We start from the raw sequence: 20,198 nt of genomic DNA, 5'->3' as shown, positions 1-20,198 counted from the left end.
CCACCGGTGGATGAAAAAAGCCCTAAATTGTAATGCCCTGTGAATACGTCTCTAGTCTTCTTGCTTGCAGCAAGATTTTACACGAAAAAATGGAACATTTTCTATTGGCTACGATAGTCTTGCAAGCTTTCAAAGGCTGATTTCCACCAAAATTCTAGTAATTATCTAGTGATGATAGATCTTGCAAGCATTTCTATTATCCATAAAAAATAAAAATCTCCCTAGGAATCCCTAAGAAATAACCAGTCTCATGTATTCTTCTTTTTACACCTTTCTATGTATGTATTGTTATTGTTGTGGATTGTGTTGCTTACTGAATTTTGTACTGAATAAAATTATTAAGACAATAAATTTGTCAATAACAGTCAACGAAATGGAAAAAAAAATTTCACTTTGAACACATTATCTATTGACCGATGTAAATGGTAATGTTCTTGTTGGAAATGGACAGCAACGTCAGCTATTTTAAGATCCTGGAAGATAACAAAAATATAAGTGCTGTCTTAATCTTACATTTGAGTTATGATATGTTTTAAACATTAAATTTAACAAAACTACAATTCACAGGCTAAATAACTAATTGAGATAACAACAATATACACCTAGCATTTTAATTGACAATTTTTTTTGATGCCAAATTATTTTTTTTTTTGTAATATGTTAATTATATTTTTCGGTGTTTACGTTTGTTTATGTTTGTTTACGTTTTGTAATACATAGCAGTGCTGACACTACAACGAAATTAAATTCACCATGATGTTTCTAGTTTTTTTCAAAAAATGAATTAACGCGTAGAAGGACGTCGGAGTTAACTTGAGGAAACTTAGAAAAAATAAGAAGCCCTGTGGTCTAGTGGTCAAGGCGTTTGCTCGGAAAGCAAAAGACCCGGGTTCGATTCCCGGCGGGGGAACTTCGTTATTTTTTCTAAGTTTCTGGTTTTTTTCAAAAAATTAACTATATAGTATTAACTATGTTGACAAGTGAAATGTTGCTTGTCGTGAGTTTAAGCTCTTAAAGGGAATCCAGCACCCGTATTCAGAGGATGTTCTTATTAGGGCGTTTTTTTTTCGATGGTGGCGTTTGTGAAGCTTTTCTATGTGAAATCTATATAAAAAAAAAATTTTGTCAAGCGCCATCAGCGGAAAAAAAGCCCTAATGAGAACAATTTTGCCCCGTGAATACGGGTGCAGGGGTGCATTTCTTTAATAAAAATTTTTTTTTCGCTCTGCAATTTCGCCCTGTAATACCGACAAAAATTTTATGGGAAAAAGCTGTTTCTTGTAGTGGCAGTACTAGCACATGACATTATTTTTTTTGGCTTTCAATTATTGGAAAAATTACCTAAATGACTGTTCAATATTTTTTTGTCAAACTGAAATAAAAAGAGAATTTACTTGTTGTAATTGCTTGTTATTGTCACATAGGTTGTACAGGATATTATCGTAAATGTTCAAAGTCTGGAGAATTACATAGAGGATTCTATCACTTTTGTCGTTGTGTCTGTTTCTAGTTTTTAGTCGGTATTACAGGGCGAAATTGCAGAGCGAAAAAAAAATTTTTATTAAAGGAATGCACCCCTGCAGTCCAATTCACAGGGCAAATTTTTTACAATATAGGGCTTTTTTTTGCCGGTGATGGCGCTTGTTAAATTTTTTTTATGTAGATTTCACATACAAGTGTGGGGTATTACGGGTGTTTACCTCACAAGTGCGCATGATCCGCGTATTATGGTATGATCCATATTTTTATGGTGTATTTGTTGGTAAATGAGTGTTAATTTATTTATTGTTAATTAATTAATAATTATTATAAATTGGGTTAATTAAATAACGAGACAAATTTTAAGATGTTGAGCTTTTGCCATTTTATTGAACACTAAATATTATTTATTAGAAAGTTAGCTAAATGATAAAAAATATAAATGATTTTCGAAGTTAGCCAGTAGAGGCGTAAGTGTGGGCTTGAGGACCACCACACAAGAGCTTTACAAGCGCCGCCAGTGGAGGAAAAAAGCCCTAAATTGTAATGCCCTGTGAATTGGACTGCTGGATACAGTGTTGGGTAGGTATGAAACCCATTGTAATTTACAATGTAATTTACATGTAATTTACACCTTGTTTTGTACATGGTAAATTACACGACTTGCGTGCTTCGCCGTGGAGAGTCTGGAACTATGTATTTCGTAGCCATTTTGCAAACCATGGAGGTGAATAAGGAGTGTAAGCTTTGCTTTTTTACTGAAGCCGACATTTCGGAGTAAATGAGGGCGCTAGTATCGGCCTCGAACGACAGTATCACGTGTAATTTTTTTTTTTACTGCATGCACCTGAACGGTCCAAGAAGATATTTAAACATAATTGTACGGTGTATGATACAGTGTATGATACTGCTGTATGATACACCTCCATGTACCTACCCAACACTGAATACGGGTGCTGGACACATGCGTATATTTAGTGTGTGTATTAACAACCATGGTAGAAATACTAGGGGACGTTCCAAAAATCACTCGGAAACCCGGACCGGCGCAGTAGATGAAAAAATATAGAGATAAAATAAACTTAAAAGTAACTAGAGGTTACTGTAGATATTGTAAGCAACAAAAACAGCCATATTGCATATGCCATTTACTTTTGTTACTTATTACAGTTGTGAAAAGTATTTTTTATAATTATTATTAATAATTAAACAATAATAATTTATTGTTTTGTGCCTATAAAAATACATGAACAAAAAATCATGTCTACCACAACAAAATATCAAAAATTTTCTATGATCACAATCTTGACCTTCCGAGTTTCCGAGTGATTTTTGGAACGTCCCCCTACAGGTATGGCAGTGCGCAGCCTGGTTTGGCCGCTGTGAATCGACCAATCAAAAGGTCGCCTTCTCGCCACAAAAATGGAAGACTTTATGCGCGCGCGATACAAATTTGTTAAGAAAATTTTCAAGTTTTGGTTTTTTTATTTTTTTGATTTTTTATAAACATGCTCCACATATATTTATTATTATTATTAGTATTTACAACAATATAAAAAATAGTTGTCAAAACAGTATGTTAGAGAGAGAGGATCTTATAATAGAGATTGCGTGTTAGAAAGAAAAGCAAAACAGCTCGATGGCGCGTTGTTGATTGGTTGAAAAAATAAGGCTGCGCAGAACGCGACGAAAAAAGCATGGACTACTGCCATACCATGGTAGAAGTACTACAGGTAACGGCAGTCGTGCATGTAGCGTTCTGCGCAGCCAATCAAGAACGCGCCATCGCTTTTTTTTACTGCCCAACTCTCTAGGATCCTCTCCAACATACTGTTTTGACAACTATTTTTTATTGTAAATACTAATAAATATGTGAGCATGTTTATAAAAATAAAAAATAAAAAACCAAGACAGTTTAACAAATAAATTATAATATTTTCATTGTTGTTGTTTTTTTTGATGCCACAAACAATAGAGGTTGTGTTGTATTTATTATACTTGGATTCATTTATTTAATATAAATAATTAGTTTTTATTATTGATGTATGTGAATCATTATAAAATATACCAAATCTAGTTGAATAAATATGATAACTTTTGAAAAATTTAAAAAAAACTTGAAAATTTTCTTAACAAATTTGTATCGCGCGCGCATAAAGTCTTCCATTTTTGTGGCGAGAAGGCGACCTTTTGATAGGTCGATTCACAGCGGCCAAACCAGGCTGCGCACTGCCATACCTGTAGTATTTCTACCATGCTGCCATACCTGCAGTCCAATTCACAGGGCATTACAATTTAGGGCTTTTTTCCTCCACTGGCGGTGCTTGTGGGGCTCTTGTATGTGAAATCTATATATGATGAAACCGGCCAAAGAGAGGCGCGACAGCTTTCATGTAAACCATATAGTATTAGCTTAATTATATCTCTGTTCATGGTTTACATGAAATAGCTGTCGCGCCTCTCTTTGGCCGGTTTCATCATAAAAAAAATTTTACAAGCGCCATCACCGGCAAAAAAAAGCCCTAAATTGTAAAAAATTTGCCCTGTGAATTGGACTGCTGTAGTACTTCTACCATGATTAACAACAATAATATACTGACAACTGACAAAGTGACACTATTATTTTACTAAAAATTAATTACTCCAAATTCATATTTATTTCAAATAATGATATTAAAAAATAGTCTTCTGGTATCGAACGCTCCGTCGCTCCCCTTGATTACCATGTTACGTATTCATAATATTAAAAATAATGACATCATGAACAAGATCATAAAATTTTTAAGAAGATAGCGCAGTAACCAACTTTTTGTAACTCCAATTGAATATTTTAATTGACACTTTAAGCTTATACTTTTTACCTTTTTTATACTTTATATGAACTTTGAAATTTATTTAAACAAAAAATCTTCTAAAAAGTTCAAAAGTATTACACAAATATTCCATCAACGAAGAACTATTTGAATGATTTTTCATTGAGACTTTATTAATCACTAAAAAAAAGTCATGTTTTCGGTACGTTTGATTAATGCAGACAGCTATCAGGCACTCCCATCGCCTCAGCTGGATCCAACTTTTTCAGAATTTCGAGGTTCTGAAATTAAGTATGTGCCTATTATTCGAATTTTTGGTACTACTCCAACAGGTAATACATTCTCAATAGATTTTTTTTTTGCCGAAGCCTTTTTTTATTTTTGATGATTATTACCAGGAAAAAAGACATGTTTGCACTTGCATGGTGCGTTTCCGTACATGTATGTACCATATACTAGCGAGAAAAAAGATGATAATTTATTATACAAACTTGCTGCATCGCTTGATGCTGCAATAAATATATCACTTGGTACAGCTACTTCAAAAACGCAGCATGTTTATAAAATACAAGTTGTTACTGGAATACCACTTTATGGATATCACAAGGAACAACATCAGTTTTTAAAAATATTATTTTATAATCCAATGATAATAAAAAAAGCAGCCAGTTTGTTACAAGTAAGTCATTTATTTATTTTTTATCATTATTGGTAGAAATGAATTCAATATAAAATATGTTTGTAGAATGGATCAGTAATGAACCAAAGCTTGCAACCTCACGAAGCTCACATACCATATGTTCTTCAGTTCATGATTGATTATAATGTACATGGCATGAGTTGGATAAATCTATCGACGATCAAATTTCGACAAGCCTCACAATCTCAAACAGAAAATGGAAAAGTTCTAAACGCTTTCAACTGTTTGTCTGATTCTGAATATTCGACAACTACTATCGAGTGTCAAAGTACATGCCAACTTGAAGCCGATGCTTTTGTATCCGATATTCTAAATCGTCAAGAAGTAGAGAAAAACGTTGATTTAAATCCAGGACTCGCTGCCATTTGGAATGAAGAAAAAGCAAGAAGATTTCAAAATAAATTCCATGGTTGTGATTCACAACTTGTTTACCCAAAGAGTCCAAAACGCCCTACTTATCGTATGACAATCGATGATCTTTATCAAGAACGAAGATTCAATCAACGATTGGAAACAATATCATTGTCTGACAAAAGTAAAATATCAAAAAATGAAATATGGCATCCTTTTCAAATAGAAAATATGGAAGAATTGCCAAGTTCATCAACTGTAGAAAAACCAAAAATTATCTTAAATCAATGTTCTAATCGATCGTTATTGGACTGTAGTGTGTTGGACTCAGCAGATCAACCATTAGTTGAAATGCTCGATGATCTGGCACAAGATGATTTAGTTGACAATGACAGTATTCTTGGTTTAAGAATAAATTCTCACAATACCCAAGATGACTTTGAATATGACATAAAAGAAGAGAAAGAAATGGAAGATGCTGAACATGAAGCAAATGATCTTACCTTGACATGTATGCAACTGGAATCGTTAAGTTCTTGGAGTACTATAAAACCGCTATTCGATGATCATTCTCAAAATAAAACAATGATGGTTAATGAACCATTAATGGAAAAATTACCGGTAAATAATTCGGATTCCGGAGAGGTAGAATTTACCATTCCTCAACTAGATGGAATTGGAGATTTATTAGTGAATGGTTTTGGCTCTGAAACCAGTGAAAATCTCCAAGTATCCAAACGTGTCGGACAACTCAATGAAAAATCATTTGGTGACACAAGAGACATTAATAATCGGAAATGTCTTAATTCTATCAAGTCAGTCAACTATTCAGAATTTTTAAGAAATTCAGATCGTTCATGGCCGTCGGCTTCAACCAATGTTCATTTTTTACGAGCTGTAGTATTTAACAAATGTAAGTCATATTATAAAAATATTACGCCTGAGATAAATAACAAAAATATTTATGAACATAAGTCAGACCAACATCAATTTAATAGTAAAGATATTTTGCGGTTGTCAACAACTAAGAATTTAAATTATAATTTTAATACTGTTGCTACATCGGAAAAATTGCAAAGTGTCAAATTTATATCGATTGAAATAGCGAAAAATAAGCGTTTCAATAAATTGCGACGCAATAATATTTTTATTAATCGTCCATTTGATGACTCGATTATAAGAAAAAGAAGAAAAACACTTGGAAATAGATTATCAAACCAAACTCATCAGAATAATTGGCCAAAGATTAAAGATATTAATCGTAAATTTGTAAAATTTATTTATAGTGAATCAATGAAAAATACATTTTTACATATCTTTCGTAATATTAGTATTACATTTAAATGTTTATCGCCAAATGACAATTATCGTTCGCCTCAAGCAAATGAAGATAACGCATACAATAATATCAGTAACTCATACAATGACAATATTACACGAACTGATACAAAACTACTTGCATTTAATAGATATGACCAAATGTTGAAATTAATTTTGTGCAGTGAAGATAAAAAAACCGATGAATTAAGTATACAAACAAAAAAACTACATGCGTGTTTATCAATCCACGAATTAAATTTCGACGACCAAGACAAAACTATTCAGATTGATACTTATGAGAAAAAAAGTTATTTAAACAATATTTACGATTATCGTGGTGATTCAAAGTGTCTTTTGAAAGTATCTTCAGATCTAACGGACTCTGATAAACTCTGCAAAAAAATAAGCCAAGAAAGTTTTTTTATAAGCAATAGGCTGGATCCATTAGAACCAAGATTTTCTGGTTGGAATCCTAAAATTACAAGAACTGCATTCACTCAGCTCCAAAAGCCAAAAGTTATGCTGCAACGATTGTCACCTGCAACTCGAAAACATTATGGCTATAATCAACCTCTTGAATCTAAAATATTTCAAAATAATTTCTCAATACCTTCTCTCGATGGGTCAGCAGATTTTACTTCAAGTGATTCAGAGCCAGATACTGATACTTCAGTAGTTAAGACTGAAGAAAAACGAGTATGTGCTTACATATCTGAAAACAATAAAAGGAAACATAAAGAAATTGATAATAAAGCTGATCAATGCATACCAATCAACCAAACAGCTCAATTTTCAACGAGTCTACGACAATTGCCAAAAAATTATTCGTCACTTGAAATATTTATAGAACCTAAAGAAGCTTCTACCAATAAAAGTTTTACACCACAACACAAAAGACAAAAGATTCTCACTCGATCTACACAAAACGAAGGTAATTCATGAAAGTCATAAAAACAAAAACTCTAATCAAGAGGCACGGTAGTGCCTCGAGTCAAGTATGAGAATACTATTATGTTACTAGGGACAGTGGTAATAATGTGTGAATTTCCAAAAAGCGCACTACCCCTCTTACGCTTTGGAAATTCACACATTATTCCCACTGCCCTTGTAACATAAAATATTGTATATAACTCGTACGTGAAGAAGGTGATCCTCCACGACTTTGAAAGTGTCATACTCGTCACCGGGTCGTTTTCGATTCTCCTTCGGCTCGTTCTCAACTCCTGGTGACTCGTATTGACACCTTCAAAATCGTGCAAGAATCACCTACTTCACGTACTAGTTATATAATATACTATTGTCCCCTTCCGTCTCAAATCTTTTAGAAATTTAATTAAAATATGATAGAGTTGAATGAGGATGTTGAGGTTTGGTAATGATCCCATAAGTCGATGTCAAGCTTTTTTTTAAAAAAAAAATCAGATTTTTTCATTGCGGTAATATATATTTAAAGCATAATTGATATTTACGGTCTGCGTTTTTATCAAATCGACCAGATTTCTTCCGTTCAGTTGGAAAACTTTACAATTACTTCTCTTCTCTTTTTTTTAGTGTTTATATTTTGGTTGCACTGCAGTATGTTATTATTTGTTTGTATGCATGACATAACCTCTAAACTAATTTGATAGCATAAATAAATTGTTTACTTTACAAAAAGATGTGATATCTCAACAAAAAAAAAAACAATTGTTTTTTTTACAAAAAAAGTGTCAAGTATTCGAAATTGTCACTAATTGTGAGTATATTAATTAACATGTGATACCAGAAAGACAAAAAGGAAATATATTTTTGACGTATGTAATTAAGTCTGAACTATTGAAAAAAAAAAATTTTAAACTTGACCCCACCTGGTTTTTCCCAAATAAAATTTCAGTATTCAATAGACATATATTTTACAACAGGTGGGGTCAAGTTTAAAATTTTTTTTTTCAATAGTTCAGACTTAATTACAACGTCAACATCTTAATTAATATAAACACAATTAGTGACAATTTCGAATACTTGACACTTTTTTTGTAAAAAAAACTTGTTTTTTTTTTTTGTTGAGATATACATATCAGGAGAGTCGACTCATTTTTTCCCAGCGCGAGAGATTTACCGGGTATTATATATAAATAGGTTGCGTGTGTATGACGTCACAAGTCTTCATTTATTTAATTTAATAATATATAACTCCTTTAATATCAATAATAATAATAATAATAATAATAATTTATAACTCCTTAAATATCAATTTAAACTAATAACCGTTTTCCTTATTAAAATTGATGATTTCCTATCCAATAAGCCTACACTTGAATAATAAAATAGATAAAAAGTCTCCGTAAATGCCAGGTCACAATTTTCACTAAAAAATATTCTCAAACTTAAAAATGAGCCAATCTAACGCGTTCTCTTTGCCTCTTCCACATTGTCACTCTCTTTTCTTCGTCTTGTCCTATACATGCATCGGTCTTATCTGTATGTCACTTCAATATGATACGTACTTACATAAATTACATACGCATATCGAATTGGTTCACTGTGTACAGGGATGGTTTGCGCGCTTTAGATTTTTTCTTTTTTTTAACCAAATAAAAAACAATTGTTTAAAATTGTGGACCGGAATTTTAATAAATACACTTGTGCTCTACTTATTCTAAACTCTATTTTAATAATTTTCATTTTCAAAAAAAACTTTTAATTTTTGTTCGAAAATTGAAAACTTAGAATTTTCCCCAAAATAGCGTCTAATTGAACAAAAGAAATGAAATAACATAAAAATAAAAATTCTTAATTTTTGAATAAAAAAGTGACTCATTTTTTCCTTTTTTAATAAAACAAAAGATGTAAAATAAAAAAAAAAAATACGAATAAAAAAAATTAGGATTTTTCCTTACGATAGTAAGTAAATTTGATTTTGTAATTTTGAAAAAAACTGCTTAATTTTTTTTATTCATATTTTTTTGTTATTTTACATCTTTTCCCTGATAGAAATTTGTGAGCGCCGCCCGACTTAACCTGTAAAATCATATAGGTATGCTTATATGTACATGTAAAGTCGGGCCAACGTCGGGCCGACGGAATTTTTCTACCAGGGTTGTTTATTAAAAATGAGTCACTTTTGTATACAAAAATTAAGAATTTATACATATATTATATTGCAAAAATATAAATCCAAAACACACTTGTATTTCAGAAATGAATTTTAAACCAGCACTTATAAAAACACCACATTCACCAGATAATTCCGAAAATATGTAAGTCATAATCTTATTCAATTTTTTAATTTTATAAAAGTTGAATAAATTAATAATTGGCATAAAAACTTCCACAAATATAGAACAGCCCAAACAACGAGCGATATGATCAGTGAGTCCAGATCAATCAGTGATTTGTTATGCAATCTTGAAAATAAGCCTGAAGTTATACAAACAAATCAAGGAAATGATAAAAATATTGGAAGTATTAGTAATCTTATGGACATATCTTCAATGCAATTGCTAAATAATCATTATGATAAGAGCGAGTGTACAGCTACTCTTACTGAACATCTTGAATCTAAGATTACAGAAAGTTTTTTTTTGAAACGTAGTTATGTAATATGTGACAGTGTAAAAAAATCGGTTATAATAATTCCGAATACGAATCCACCAAAATTACATGATATAATTGCAACCTTGAAATTATATGATTTTTCAAAAAGACAAAAGAAACTTGCTCAACAAATGCTAAAAGTTAACAGCAAGAATATAATTAATGTGCCAGTTTTCAAATCAAGGTTGAAAAGTCTTACGGGTATAAATCTGTGGCGTAAATTGAAATTGCAAGATTTTTATTCTTTAAATAAAAAAAATAAATTTATTTTAAATGCTCCAACAATTATAACTCCTTTGCTTTTTCCACCTTTACGGAAAAAAGTTATAAATTTGATGACAGCTCGAAAAAATGATGAATCAAATAAAATAATTACATCAAAAATATTCAATTCAACTTCGTCAGAACACAATAATCCTTTATTTGAAAAAAAAACAAGAATAAACGTTCAACCGAAAAGAAAAATTATTGGTAAATATAATAAACCGCTTAAAAATAGTTTTAAAAAAAAATTAAAAGTATCAAGTTTATTGAAACAAAATAAAACATCAAATCGAATTGGTTTTTCATGTGGTCAAATTGAGTATCAATCGGATTCAACAAGAAGTAACATTACGAATGAAAATTTGAATAATGCAAAAACTCTTGTAGCTTATGATTATTTAACGATTCTTTGTATTGAAATACATGCAAATACTCGAGGTGATTTACTGCCTGATCCTCAAAGCGATTCAATAAATGCAATTTTTTATGCAATTAAAAAAAATATACCTCCTGGTCCCGATGTTAAGCCGCTTGAGCACGGTGTTATTGTAGTTATATCGAAAGGACAATATGAATTTGATTACGACTTGCAATCAAATAAGCATTTTGCCATCAATCATGTATCTAGTGAAATTGAACTCTTTGAAAGATTAATCGAGCTTATTTCACGTACAGATCCAGAAATATTTATTGGATGGGAAATTGAGTTTTTATCATGGGGGTACTTATTTCAACGAGCTGCAAAACTAGATTTAAACTTAGCCAAAAGTATATCAAGAATTCCAAACGTCCAATCTAAATGGGAAAGTAATGTCTTGGCTGCATCAGAGTCATTACAAGAGACTAAACTCCCAGGGCGTATTGTACTCGACATATGGCGAATTATGCGATCAGAAATATCACTATTGACTTACACTTTTGAAAATGTTATGTACCACGTTCTGAATGAGAGGTTGCCATGTCCATCATTTAAAGCATTAACTAGTTGGTGGGAATTACAGCAGCCAAAAACACGTTGGAAAGTTATTCAGCATTATTGTATCAAAGTCGTTGGAATATTAAGAATTATTGAGCAGCTAGATATTATAGGTCGAACAAGTGAACACGCACGCTTATTTGGTATTCAGTTTTACGAGGTTTTTTCTCGTGGATCACAATATCGTGTAGAATCAATTATGCTACGTTTAGCAAAACCCTTAAACTACATTCCTGTTTCACCGTCAGCACATCAACGAGCATCAATGAGAGCTATGGAAGCACTTCCACTTATCATGGAGCCCGAATCAATGTTTTATACCGATCCACTCATTGTGCTTGATTTTCAAAGTCTCTACCCCAGTATTATTATCGCCTACAATATTTGCTTTTCAACGTGTCTTGGTCGTATTGAACACATTGGTCAGTCCGATCCATTCGAATTTGGTGCCTCTGTTCTTCGTGTATCAAAAAATACAGCTTTAGAACTTAAAGGAAAAGTCAACTTTACACCGTGTGGAGTAGCCTTTGTTAAGCCTGAAGTACGAGTAGGAATATTACCTAGAATGCTTACTGAGATATTGGATACTCGATTTATGGTGAAAAAAGCTATGAAAGATTATGCACAAAATAACAAGACTCTTCACCGAGTACTTCACTCACGGCAACATGGTCTCAAATATCTTGCCAATGTTACCTATGGGTACACTGCAGCAAATTTTAGCGGAAGAATGCCTTGTATTGAGGTTGGTGATAGTGTAATAAGTAAAGCCAAGGAGACCTTGGAAAGAGCTATAAAACTCGTCGAGTCGACAACTAAGTGGGGAGCTCGGGTGGTTTACGGAGATACGGACTCGCTTTTCATTCTTATACCGGGAAAATCAAAAAAAGATGCATTCGCAATTGGCAATGAAATTGCTGATGCTGTGACTTTAGACAATCCATCACCAATTAAATTAAAATTTGAAAAAATTTTATTTCCGTCAATTTTACAGACGAAAAAACGTTATTGCGGTTATATGTACGAGCAGCCGGATCAAATTTCTCCAAAGTTCTTGGCAAAAGGAATTGAAACTGTTCGACGAGATGGTTGTCCAGCTGTTTCCAAAATACTTGAAAAAACTTTGAAAATTCTTTTTGATTCAAAAGACTTATCGCAAGTCAAACATTATATTACAAGACAAATTGATAAAATCCTTCGTGGCAAGGTTTCTCTTGACGATTTGACGTTTGCAAAAGAATTTCGGGGTCTGCGAGGGTATAAGGAAAAAGCTTGTGTTCCTGCGTTGGAACTGACACGACGCTTAATGAAAAAGGATCCTCTGGCGCTTCCAAGACGCGGTGAACGTGTTCGTTATGTGATTGTTTGTGGTGCTCCAAATCAAGCCCTTATTCACTGCGTACGTACACCTTGGGAAGTCCTTAATGATCCTGGATTGCGACTTAATGTTTTTTACTATATAACTCGAGTAATTATACCACCATTGAATCGATGTTTAAATTTAATGGGTGTAGAAGTAAATAACTGGTTACAAGAAATGCCACATCGTCAAATACTTGACAATCCGACTATCTTGCCTAGTGACAAACAGAAACATACAATCTTTCAATACTTTGGGAACATTGTTTGTATCATTTGCGAGTCTCTAACCAATAAGGGTATCTGCTTTGATTGCGTAACAAAACCCACTGATACACTGATTATACTTAATGAAAAAGTTAGATGGTTAGACAGAATCAATGATCACATAAATGGTATGTGTCAATCGTGTTTCGGCCGAACAAACGATATCGATTGTAGTTCTCTTGATTGTCCGGTACTTTATCGCAGAGTTAGAGCGGAAAACGATTTTCGACAAGCCAATGAATTGATAAAGTTTATCGAAGATGGAAGTACCTTTAAAAACTAGTTATTGATGTGATATTTTTATAAAAAAAAAAAAAAAAAGTATCTTGTTATATGTATTTATATCAATGTCCACTGCTGGCGGTGTTTTAAACCACTGATAAATGAAATATAAATTATGACAGTATATTAAAACATGTATAACACTCGATTTTATTATCCAAAGACCAAAATATCATTATAAAAAGTAACGATTTTCCCGTTTGAAAATCAAAATGTTCAATACTCTCGTGAATGTGGTACAATTTTTATCCAGTGTATTTTTCATTCACACGTCTCGGTAGGTAATAGACAGGTTGCATGGTTAATATAACATAATATAACCATTCATAAACGCATAAATATAAATTTATAAATTCAGAACATATTTATCATGTGAAAAATTTTATTTCTCTTAGGTGGAATTCAATATAGGCAAATATTTTTTAAGTAGTTAGTAACTGATACATGACAAATATAGAATTTACAATTACAAACAGTTTTCGTTCAGAATTTTCGGATTTTGATGGAAAAAAGAACAACTCTGCGTCTTCATGATGGACATGAGGAAACATATTGTTCTTAGTTTATCAAGTTTATGGCATTTTTTTTTTTTTTTTTTACTATAAATACATTTTTAAAGTGTTAAATTATAAGTTGGTTCATAAATATTGAACTTAAATATTTTAGAAAGAGTGATCAATTTCAGTGAATCCATGGTGTAAGTTGTTGGTGTTGAATAACAGTTTCTATTACAAAACTATACAAGAGCTTTTTTCACGGTATGGGTTCAACTTTTGAGATGAAAAACCAACAAGAAGACAATCTTCTTGTTCGTGCTCAGTGATATATTTCATGATGTCCTCGACAGCTTTGCTCACGGTGATGCGCTTTATCGCCGCTTCACGCCGAAGCTGCTCGGTCACTTGCCGTTGTTGTTGTAAATTCGTAATCACCATGTCCATAACCGCTGTATCTGATAGACCTATTTTTAGGCGGGGTCGAAGCAACACGATAGACAATATATTTTGGTGGCTTGCGGTACCGAAAAGGAATGATTGTTGTTGTTAAATAATGAGAAGGCAAAATTTTTGGTGTTTCTTGATCAACAACCAACTTTGTCACTGACACTTATATTTGGTTAAATGAAATTTTATTTTTATTTTTTTCTCACTTAGAAAAAAATGGTATAGATTGGCTTGAGGCCACGGGAGCCAACTTAAACTTATGTATGTACAAGAATCACTTGGCTGGCTGCACCCGTATTCAGAGGATGTTCTCATTAGGGCTTTTTTTTTCCGATGGCGGCGCTTGTGAACTTTTTATATAGATTTTACATAGAAAAGCTTCACAAGCGCCGCCATCAACAATAACATCCCTCTGAATACTGCAATACCAATGATGGGTAAATAGTCGATTTTTGAGGTTTCATACACTTACAGTAAGATACTGTAAGATACTGTAAGAAACTGTAAGATACCTGAGACGCCATTTTTGAACATTCTTACCGACTGTCGACTCGACAATTAGCTGTCATTGCTCGATATCATGGAGGTGAATAAGGAGTGTAAGCTTTGCTTTTTTACTGAAGCCGACATTTCGGAGTAAATGAGGGCGCTGGAATCGAACTCGAACGACAGTATCACGTGTATTATTTTACTTACTGTTTGTTTACTTTTTGTGTTGTTTGTAGCGCAAATACGGTTAATGTCAGATTTAATCTACTTTAATTACAAATATTTTACAATAAATGGATTGAATTTAACTAATTAATAGATTAATTGTTTTTTTAGAACTTGTGTGTTAGCGTATGAATACTCTTTGCAATCGTTATAATGATATTTATTTATCATCAAGAAGAGAAGAGACACAAATGCTCACCAAAATAGCCAAGTTAAAATAAATAAATCAATTAAACTGCGAGAAAATGAAAATGTATAAAATAATATAAATAACGTATTATCAAATAAAAGTAAGAATAACTGTACACTATAAGAGATCATATTTTATTCTGAACAAACAAAATTAATTCTATCCTGAAACTTATGTATGACATTTTATTGATATATTATTTTATTTAATCGCTAAAAGGGTGTAATTAAAACCACATTAAAATTAATATTTCGTTTCAATTCAAGAAATTATAAAAAGATTCTCAAGAAATGACATCTTTGTCTAACAATTTGAGTAGCTGTAAGATGTCCTTTAACTTTATCGAAAAATAAAAAATTAGAATTCAGTGGAAAATTTAATTAATAAAGTCATATCATATTAATAATTAAACTGCACCTGAATGGTCAAAAAAGGTAAACATAATTGTACAGGCTAGAGTGAATAAGAATATTTTGTTCTATCTCTCTTTTTGGTCAATGGTCGATGTCAGCGCTGCAGCTGGTAGTTTTTCGAACTGACTTACTCCGAAATTTAGGCTTCAGTGACAGCCTATGCTTTAACACAGTAAAAAATCAAAGCTTACACTCCTTATTCACCTCCATGCTCGATATATGTTGGTCAAGGTCCCTAGATGAGTTACTGAATTTAGACAGGTCATCCGAAGCTAGAATTTGGGACGCCATATTGGGGATCAGTAGTTGTGTGCATGCGTATATGTACACAAGATAGGTACGTATGTATGCGTGGATAGTCACACACATTCACACATGTTTATCAATGTTTATATTTGACTGTATTTGACATTGTCTGACGTTGAATTAAATTTAATTTGGTAATTATAGATACTTGATATTCAATTATAAATGCAATTTGTGTGATAATATTAGTACTCCTATATTCAAATAGACAAAGTTAAATTAATATATTATCATAATTATATTTTATTTAAAAGGAAAAAAAAAAAAATTTCGTTCAGGTTAATTTATTCAATAATATTTTATAAACATTAATATTCTTATTATTATTTTATTTCATATTAATATATTGATCATTAATGATGATTACAGATGCAAAAAAAAATTTTAATCATTTATTTTGTGACTGCAATTCATATAACTTGACGCCGTAGTAGTTTGAATTTGCGCGGCTCCGCCATATTGGGGATATCGACGATTTTACTTCGGATGACCTGTATATTGGGAATCATTCTAGGGACCTTGTATGTTGGTACATGTATTTTATTTGTTAAATAAATATATAAGATACCAAGGAGAAGCAGTGGCTAAGGAAAGATGTAGCTCGGATATTAATGTTGCCAAACAATTATGTTTTAAGAAAGTAATGTTGCTTGAAACAGAATTTTTTTGGCAACTGTAATTCCTGCTTACATCTTTCATATACTACTTTCATATTGACATTTGTATTTTTAAGAAATAAATTTACATGTATTTTATTCATAAAATAAATAAAAATGTCCAAGGAAAAGCAGTAGCTAAGGAAAAGATGCGTGGCTAAGGAATTACAGTTGCTCAAAAAATAATTCCTTATACCCACTGCAGCACCCGTATTCACAGGGCATTACAATTTAGGGCTTTTTTCATCCACCGGTGACGCTCGTGGAGCTTTTATATGTAAAATCTATATAAAAAAAAATTTATAAGCGCCATCAGTGGCAAAAAAAAGCTCTAAATTGTATAAAATTTGCCCTGTGAATACGGGTGCAGCAACTGTAATTCTTTAGCTCCATCTTTTCCTTAGCTACTGCTTGTTCTTGGGATTTTTATTTATTTAATAAATAAATGACATGTATTTATAGAATAAAAAAAAAATTGTGGCATGAAGGTTCCACTAAAAAATCATAGGAGGCGCTGGGAACGCAGTGTAAGATACCTCAATGTATGAAACCAATGATGTAAGATACAGTATCTTACATGGTATCTTACCCATGTAAGATACCAAGGTATCTTACCTACCCAACACTGGTGCAGGGCATTACAATTTAAAGCTTTTTTCCTCAACTGGCGGCGCTTGTGGAGCTTTTGTATGTAAAATCTATATAAAAAAAATTTTACAAGCGCCATCAGCGGCAAAAAAAGACCCTAAATTGTAAAAAATTTGCCCTGTGAATTGGACTGCAGCACCCGTATTCAGAGGATGTTCTCATTAGGGCGTTTTTTTCCGATGGTGGCGCTTGTGAAGCTTTTCTATGTAAAATCTATATAAAAAGTTCACAAGCGCCGCCATCGGAAAAAAAAGCCCTAATGAGAACATCCTCTGAATACGGGTGCAGAAGATGTGCATGTATAAAACATAATATTATAAACATAGTTTTAAACATCCTCAGTTTTATCCGTTTGTATATAACCAAGAAGACTAGAAATAGGGCCAGGGTTGCCAGACAGTCTAAAAGAGAAGTCTGGAGGGGGCTGAGCAAAAGTCTGGATTTATCTGGATGGCTTAGAAAAAATAAAAAAACCCTAGCATTTTATTAAATTTTTTATTGTGTAAAACGGAATATACCTATTAGCATGGTAGAAAAATATATTTCTACCATGCCTATTAGTGCAAAATTTTCTCCTATTAATTTTTTAAAGATATTTATTAATATGTAAAAAAAAATATATTAATTTTTTTTTTAACATTAATATTAATATTGCTACTTAATATTTAATATAGGCATATAGTCCACATGGTAAAGTAGATAAGGTTAATAAAAAAGAATCATACATATCATAGCTACCCTAGATAAGAAATTTAAATGAATATATATTATAAAATTTCAATTCAAAATCAACCTTTGAAAATTTTAGATACCATATGAATAATAAAATATGGTTTTTGATAAAAAATTTCTGGTCATTTAATATCCCGCCACAAACATGGAAACCATAATAATGATTGTGATTGGTCCAAATTAATTTGTAGGTGATTTTTAGTTGTTATCTTTTATCGGTATCTGTAAAAGTTTAGCGAAAGATTAAAATATAAATAAAAAAAATGAAAAATCTAAAAAATCTGGAAAAAAATGATACAGAATCTGGATTCTGGACAGCCACTAAAATGTATGGAAGAATCCAGACAATTCTGGACGCCTGGCAACCCTAAATAGGGATCAAACTCAAAAGCTAGGTGCAGCTAAGTGCTTCCTTTTGGATGTTTATTTTTTTTCACTTCAATGCGCATGATCATTCACATGCGCATATTAGGTGCTTTCTTTTGTGTATTTATATTTTTTCACTTCGATGCGCATGATCATGCACATGCGCATATTATACAAACATGAGAAGAGTACAGTGGCGTCGAACAAATAATTCTTCAAAAATAAAAATTGAAACATGGCTGATCCAGCCTCTCATGTCCTACGCTGTTGCAAATTGACTTTTTGCTGACTGCGCATTCAACTGCGCATGCGTAAGAATAAACAGGAAAAGAAATAAACACCCAAAAGAAAGCACCTATTATGCAAACATTAGATGCTTTCTTTTGGGTATTTATTTTTAGGGTACGTTCCAAAAATCACTCGGAAGCCCGGAAACGGCGCAGTAGACAGAAAAATTTAGGAATAAAATAAACTTAAAAGTTACTGGAGGTTACTGTTGATTGCAAACAACAAAATTAGCCATATTGCATACATGCCACTTGCTTTTGTTATTTATTACAGTTGAGAAAAGTATTTTTATAATTATTAATAATAATTAAACAGTAATATTTTTCTGACTTGCACCTATTAAAATTCATGGGAACAAATCATGTCTACCACAACAAAATATCAAAAATTTTCTATGATCACAATCTTGAACTTCCGGCACCCGTATTCAGAGGATGTTCTCATTAGGTTTTTCCGATGGTGGGGTTTGTGGAGCTTTTTTATGTGAAATCTATATAAAAAAAATTTTGTCAAGCGCCATCAGCGGAAAAAAAAGCCCTAATGGGAACAGTTTTGCCCCGTGAATACGGGTGCTGTTAGAGCTGTGAGTCGGTTAATAACCGCGGTTATTAACCGGTTAATAACAGGCGGTTAAAAATTTTTTGGTTTTTAACCAAAAAAGGGAGGAGCCTGCGCACAAAAAGCTGCGCGTACTTTATACTGCGTACGTATTATTTATTAATTTTCAACAATAAAAATATTAATTTATTATAAATAATATTAACATTAAATATTATTTATTTGATGTCAAAAAAATATGAATAATTAAATTATGTTAACAAAAATTCAATCGTAGTGTCAACTGAAAAATTTATGAATAAAAAAACACAGTGAAAAAGGTAAACATCATAACAACTTTTATTTTTATTGTTATTAATATTTTTTTAAACATTTTTCTAAAAAATAAGTATTATTAGTGATAAATTTCAAATAATTATATAATAATTAATATTATAATTTGCAGTTGATGGGTATGTCATATTCAATCCAGAGAGACTTGATTATTGTAAAGAGGAAAAGTGAGGTTAAACCCAGAGTTGACAGCCTACGTTTTTGTTGTTGATATGTCATATATGTAAGTAAAAAAAGTAATTAAATTTAGTCCAAAGAGATTTAATAACAGTCCATATATTTTATAGATACCAATTTTAACAATGGGTCGTTCTGAATCTGAGGTTTGGAAACATTTTAATGTTGTTGCAAATCCTGAATGCAAATACAAGACAGGAAGTTTTAAATATTGTGGAAAAAAATATGTTTCAAATGCTGGTAGAATGATGAAGCATCTTGCTCAAGAATGTCAAAATTGTGATGATGAAATTTAAACAAATTTTATGGAAATAATTGTGCAAAAAAATAAACTTGATGTCAGACAATCATCTGAGCAATTTGTAGCACTAATTACAAAGAACAAAACAACTTAAAACAAAGGCTCAATTGACAGGTTTATTGATACTAAAATGTCCAAAGAAAATCATGATAAATTGAATGCTTCTTGTGCACGAGCAATATATT

At 31.9% G+C, this 20,198-nt stretch overlaps 2 protein-coding genes and 1 long non-coding RNA gene across 3 annotated transcripts; 1 reads left to right on the top strand and 2 right to left on the bottom strand.

Moving 5' to 3' along the window:
• Positions 1-4,040: 4,040 nt before the first annotated feature.
• On the top strand, positions 4,041-14,192 carry LOC122855061 (DNA polymerase zeta catalytic subunit). The gene is made up of 5 exons (XM_044156183.1): positions 4,041-4,624; positions 4,691-4,971; positions 5,038-7,594; positions 9,842-9,902; positions 9,986-14,192. Exons 1-5 carry the CDS (start codon positions 4,486-4,488, stop codon positions 13,386-13,388), a joined length of 6,441 nt encoding a protein of 2,146 aa, XP_044012118.1. The 5' UTR covers positions 4,041-4,485; the 3' UTR covers positions 13,389-14,192.
• On the bottom strand, positions 6,936-8,501 carry LOC122855090. Its single transcript, XR_006374046.1, has 3 exons — positions 8,133-8,501; positions 7,274-7,375; positions 6,936-7,201 (listed from the first exon to the last, which is right to left on the bottom strand). It is a non-coding gene; the product is annotated as an uncharacterized LOC122855090 (long non-coding RNA).
• Positions 13,999-14,443, bottom strand: LOC122855086 (guanine nucleotide-binding protein subunit gamma-1-like). The gene has a single exon (XM_044156243.1). The coding sequence runs from the start codon at positions 14,326-14,328 to the stop codon at positions 14,116-14,118; it is 213 nt and encodes a 70-aa protein (XP_044012178.1). The 5' UTR covers positions 14,329-14,443; the 3' UTR covers positions 13,999-14,115.
• Between the last annotated feature and the right edge of the window lie 5,755 nt (positions 14,444-20,198).

The sequence above is a fragment of the Aphidius gifuensis genome, linkage group LG4, assembly GCF_014905175.1.
Source record: "Aphidius gifuensis isolate YNYX2018 linkage group LG4, ASM1490517v1, whole genome shotgun sequence".
Lineage (NCBI taxonomy): Eukaryota > Metazoa > Arthropoda > Insecta > Hymenoptera > Braconidae > Aphidius > Aphidius gifuensis.
The sequence above is the reverse complement of the archived record's forward strand: the minus strand, read 5'-3'. Positions and strand labels throughout refer to the sequence as shown.

Excerpts from the sequence above, each read along its gene's own strand:
- LOC122855061 (XM_044156183.1), top strand. The coding sequence starts at position 4,486 with ATGTTTTCGGTACGTTTGATTAATGCAGACAGCTATCAGGCACTCCCA. Across the intron at positions 4,625-4,690 it reads TTTTGGTACTACTCCAACAG|GAAAAAAGACATGTTTGCAC; the intron begins GTAATACATTCT and ends GATTATTACCAG. Across the intron at positions 4,972-5,037 it reads AAGCAGCCAGTTTGTTACAA|AATGGATCAGTAATGAACCA; the intron begins GTAAGTCATTTA and ends ATATGTTTGTAG.
- LOC122855086 (XM_044156243.1), bottom strand. The coding sequence starts at position 14,328 with ATGGACATGGTGATTACGAATTTACAACAACAACGGCAAGTGACCGAG.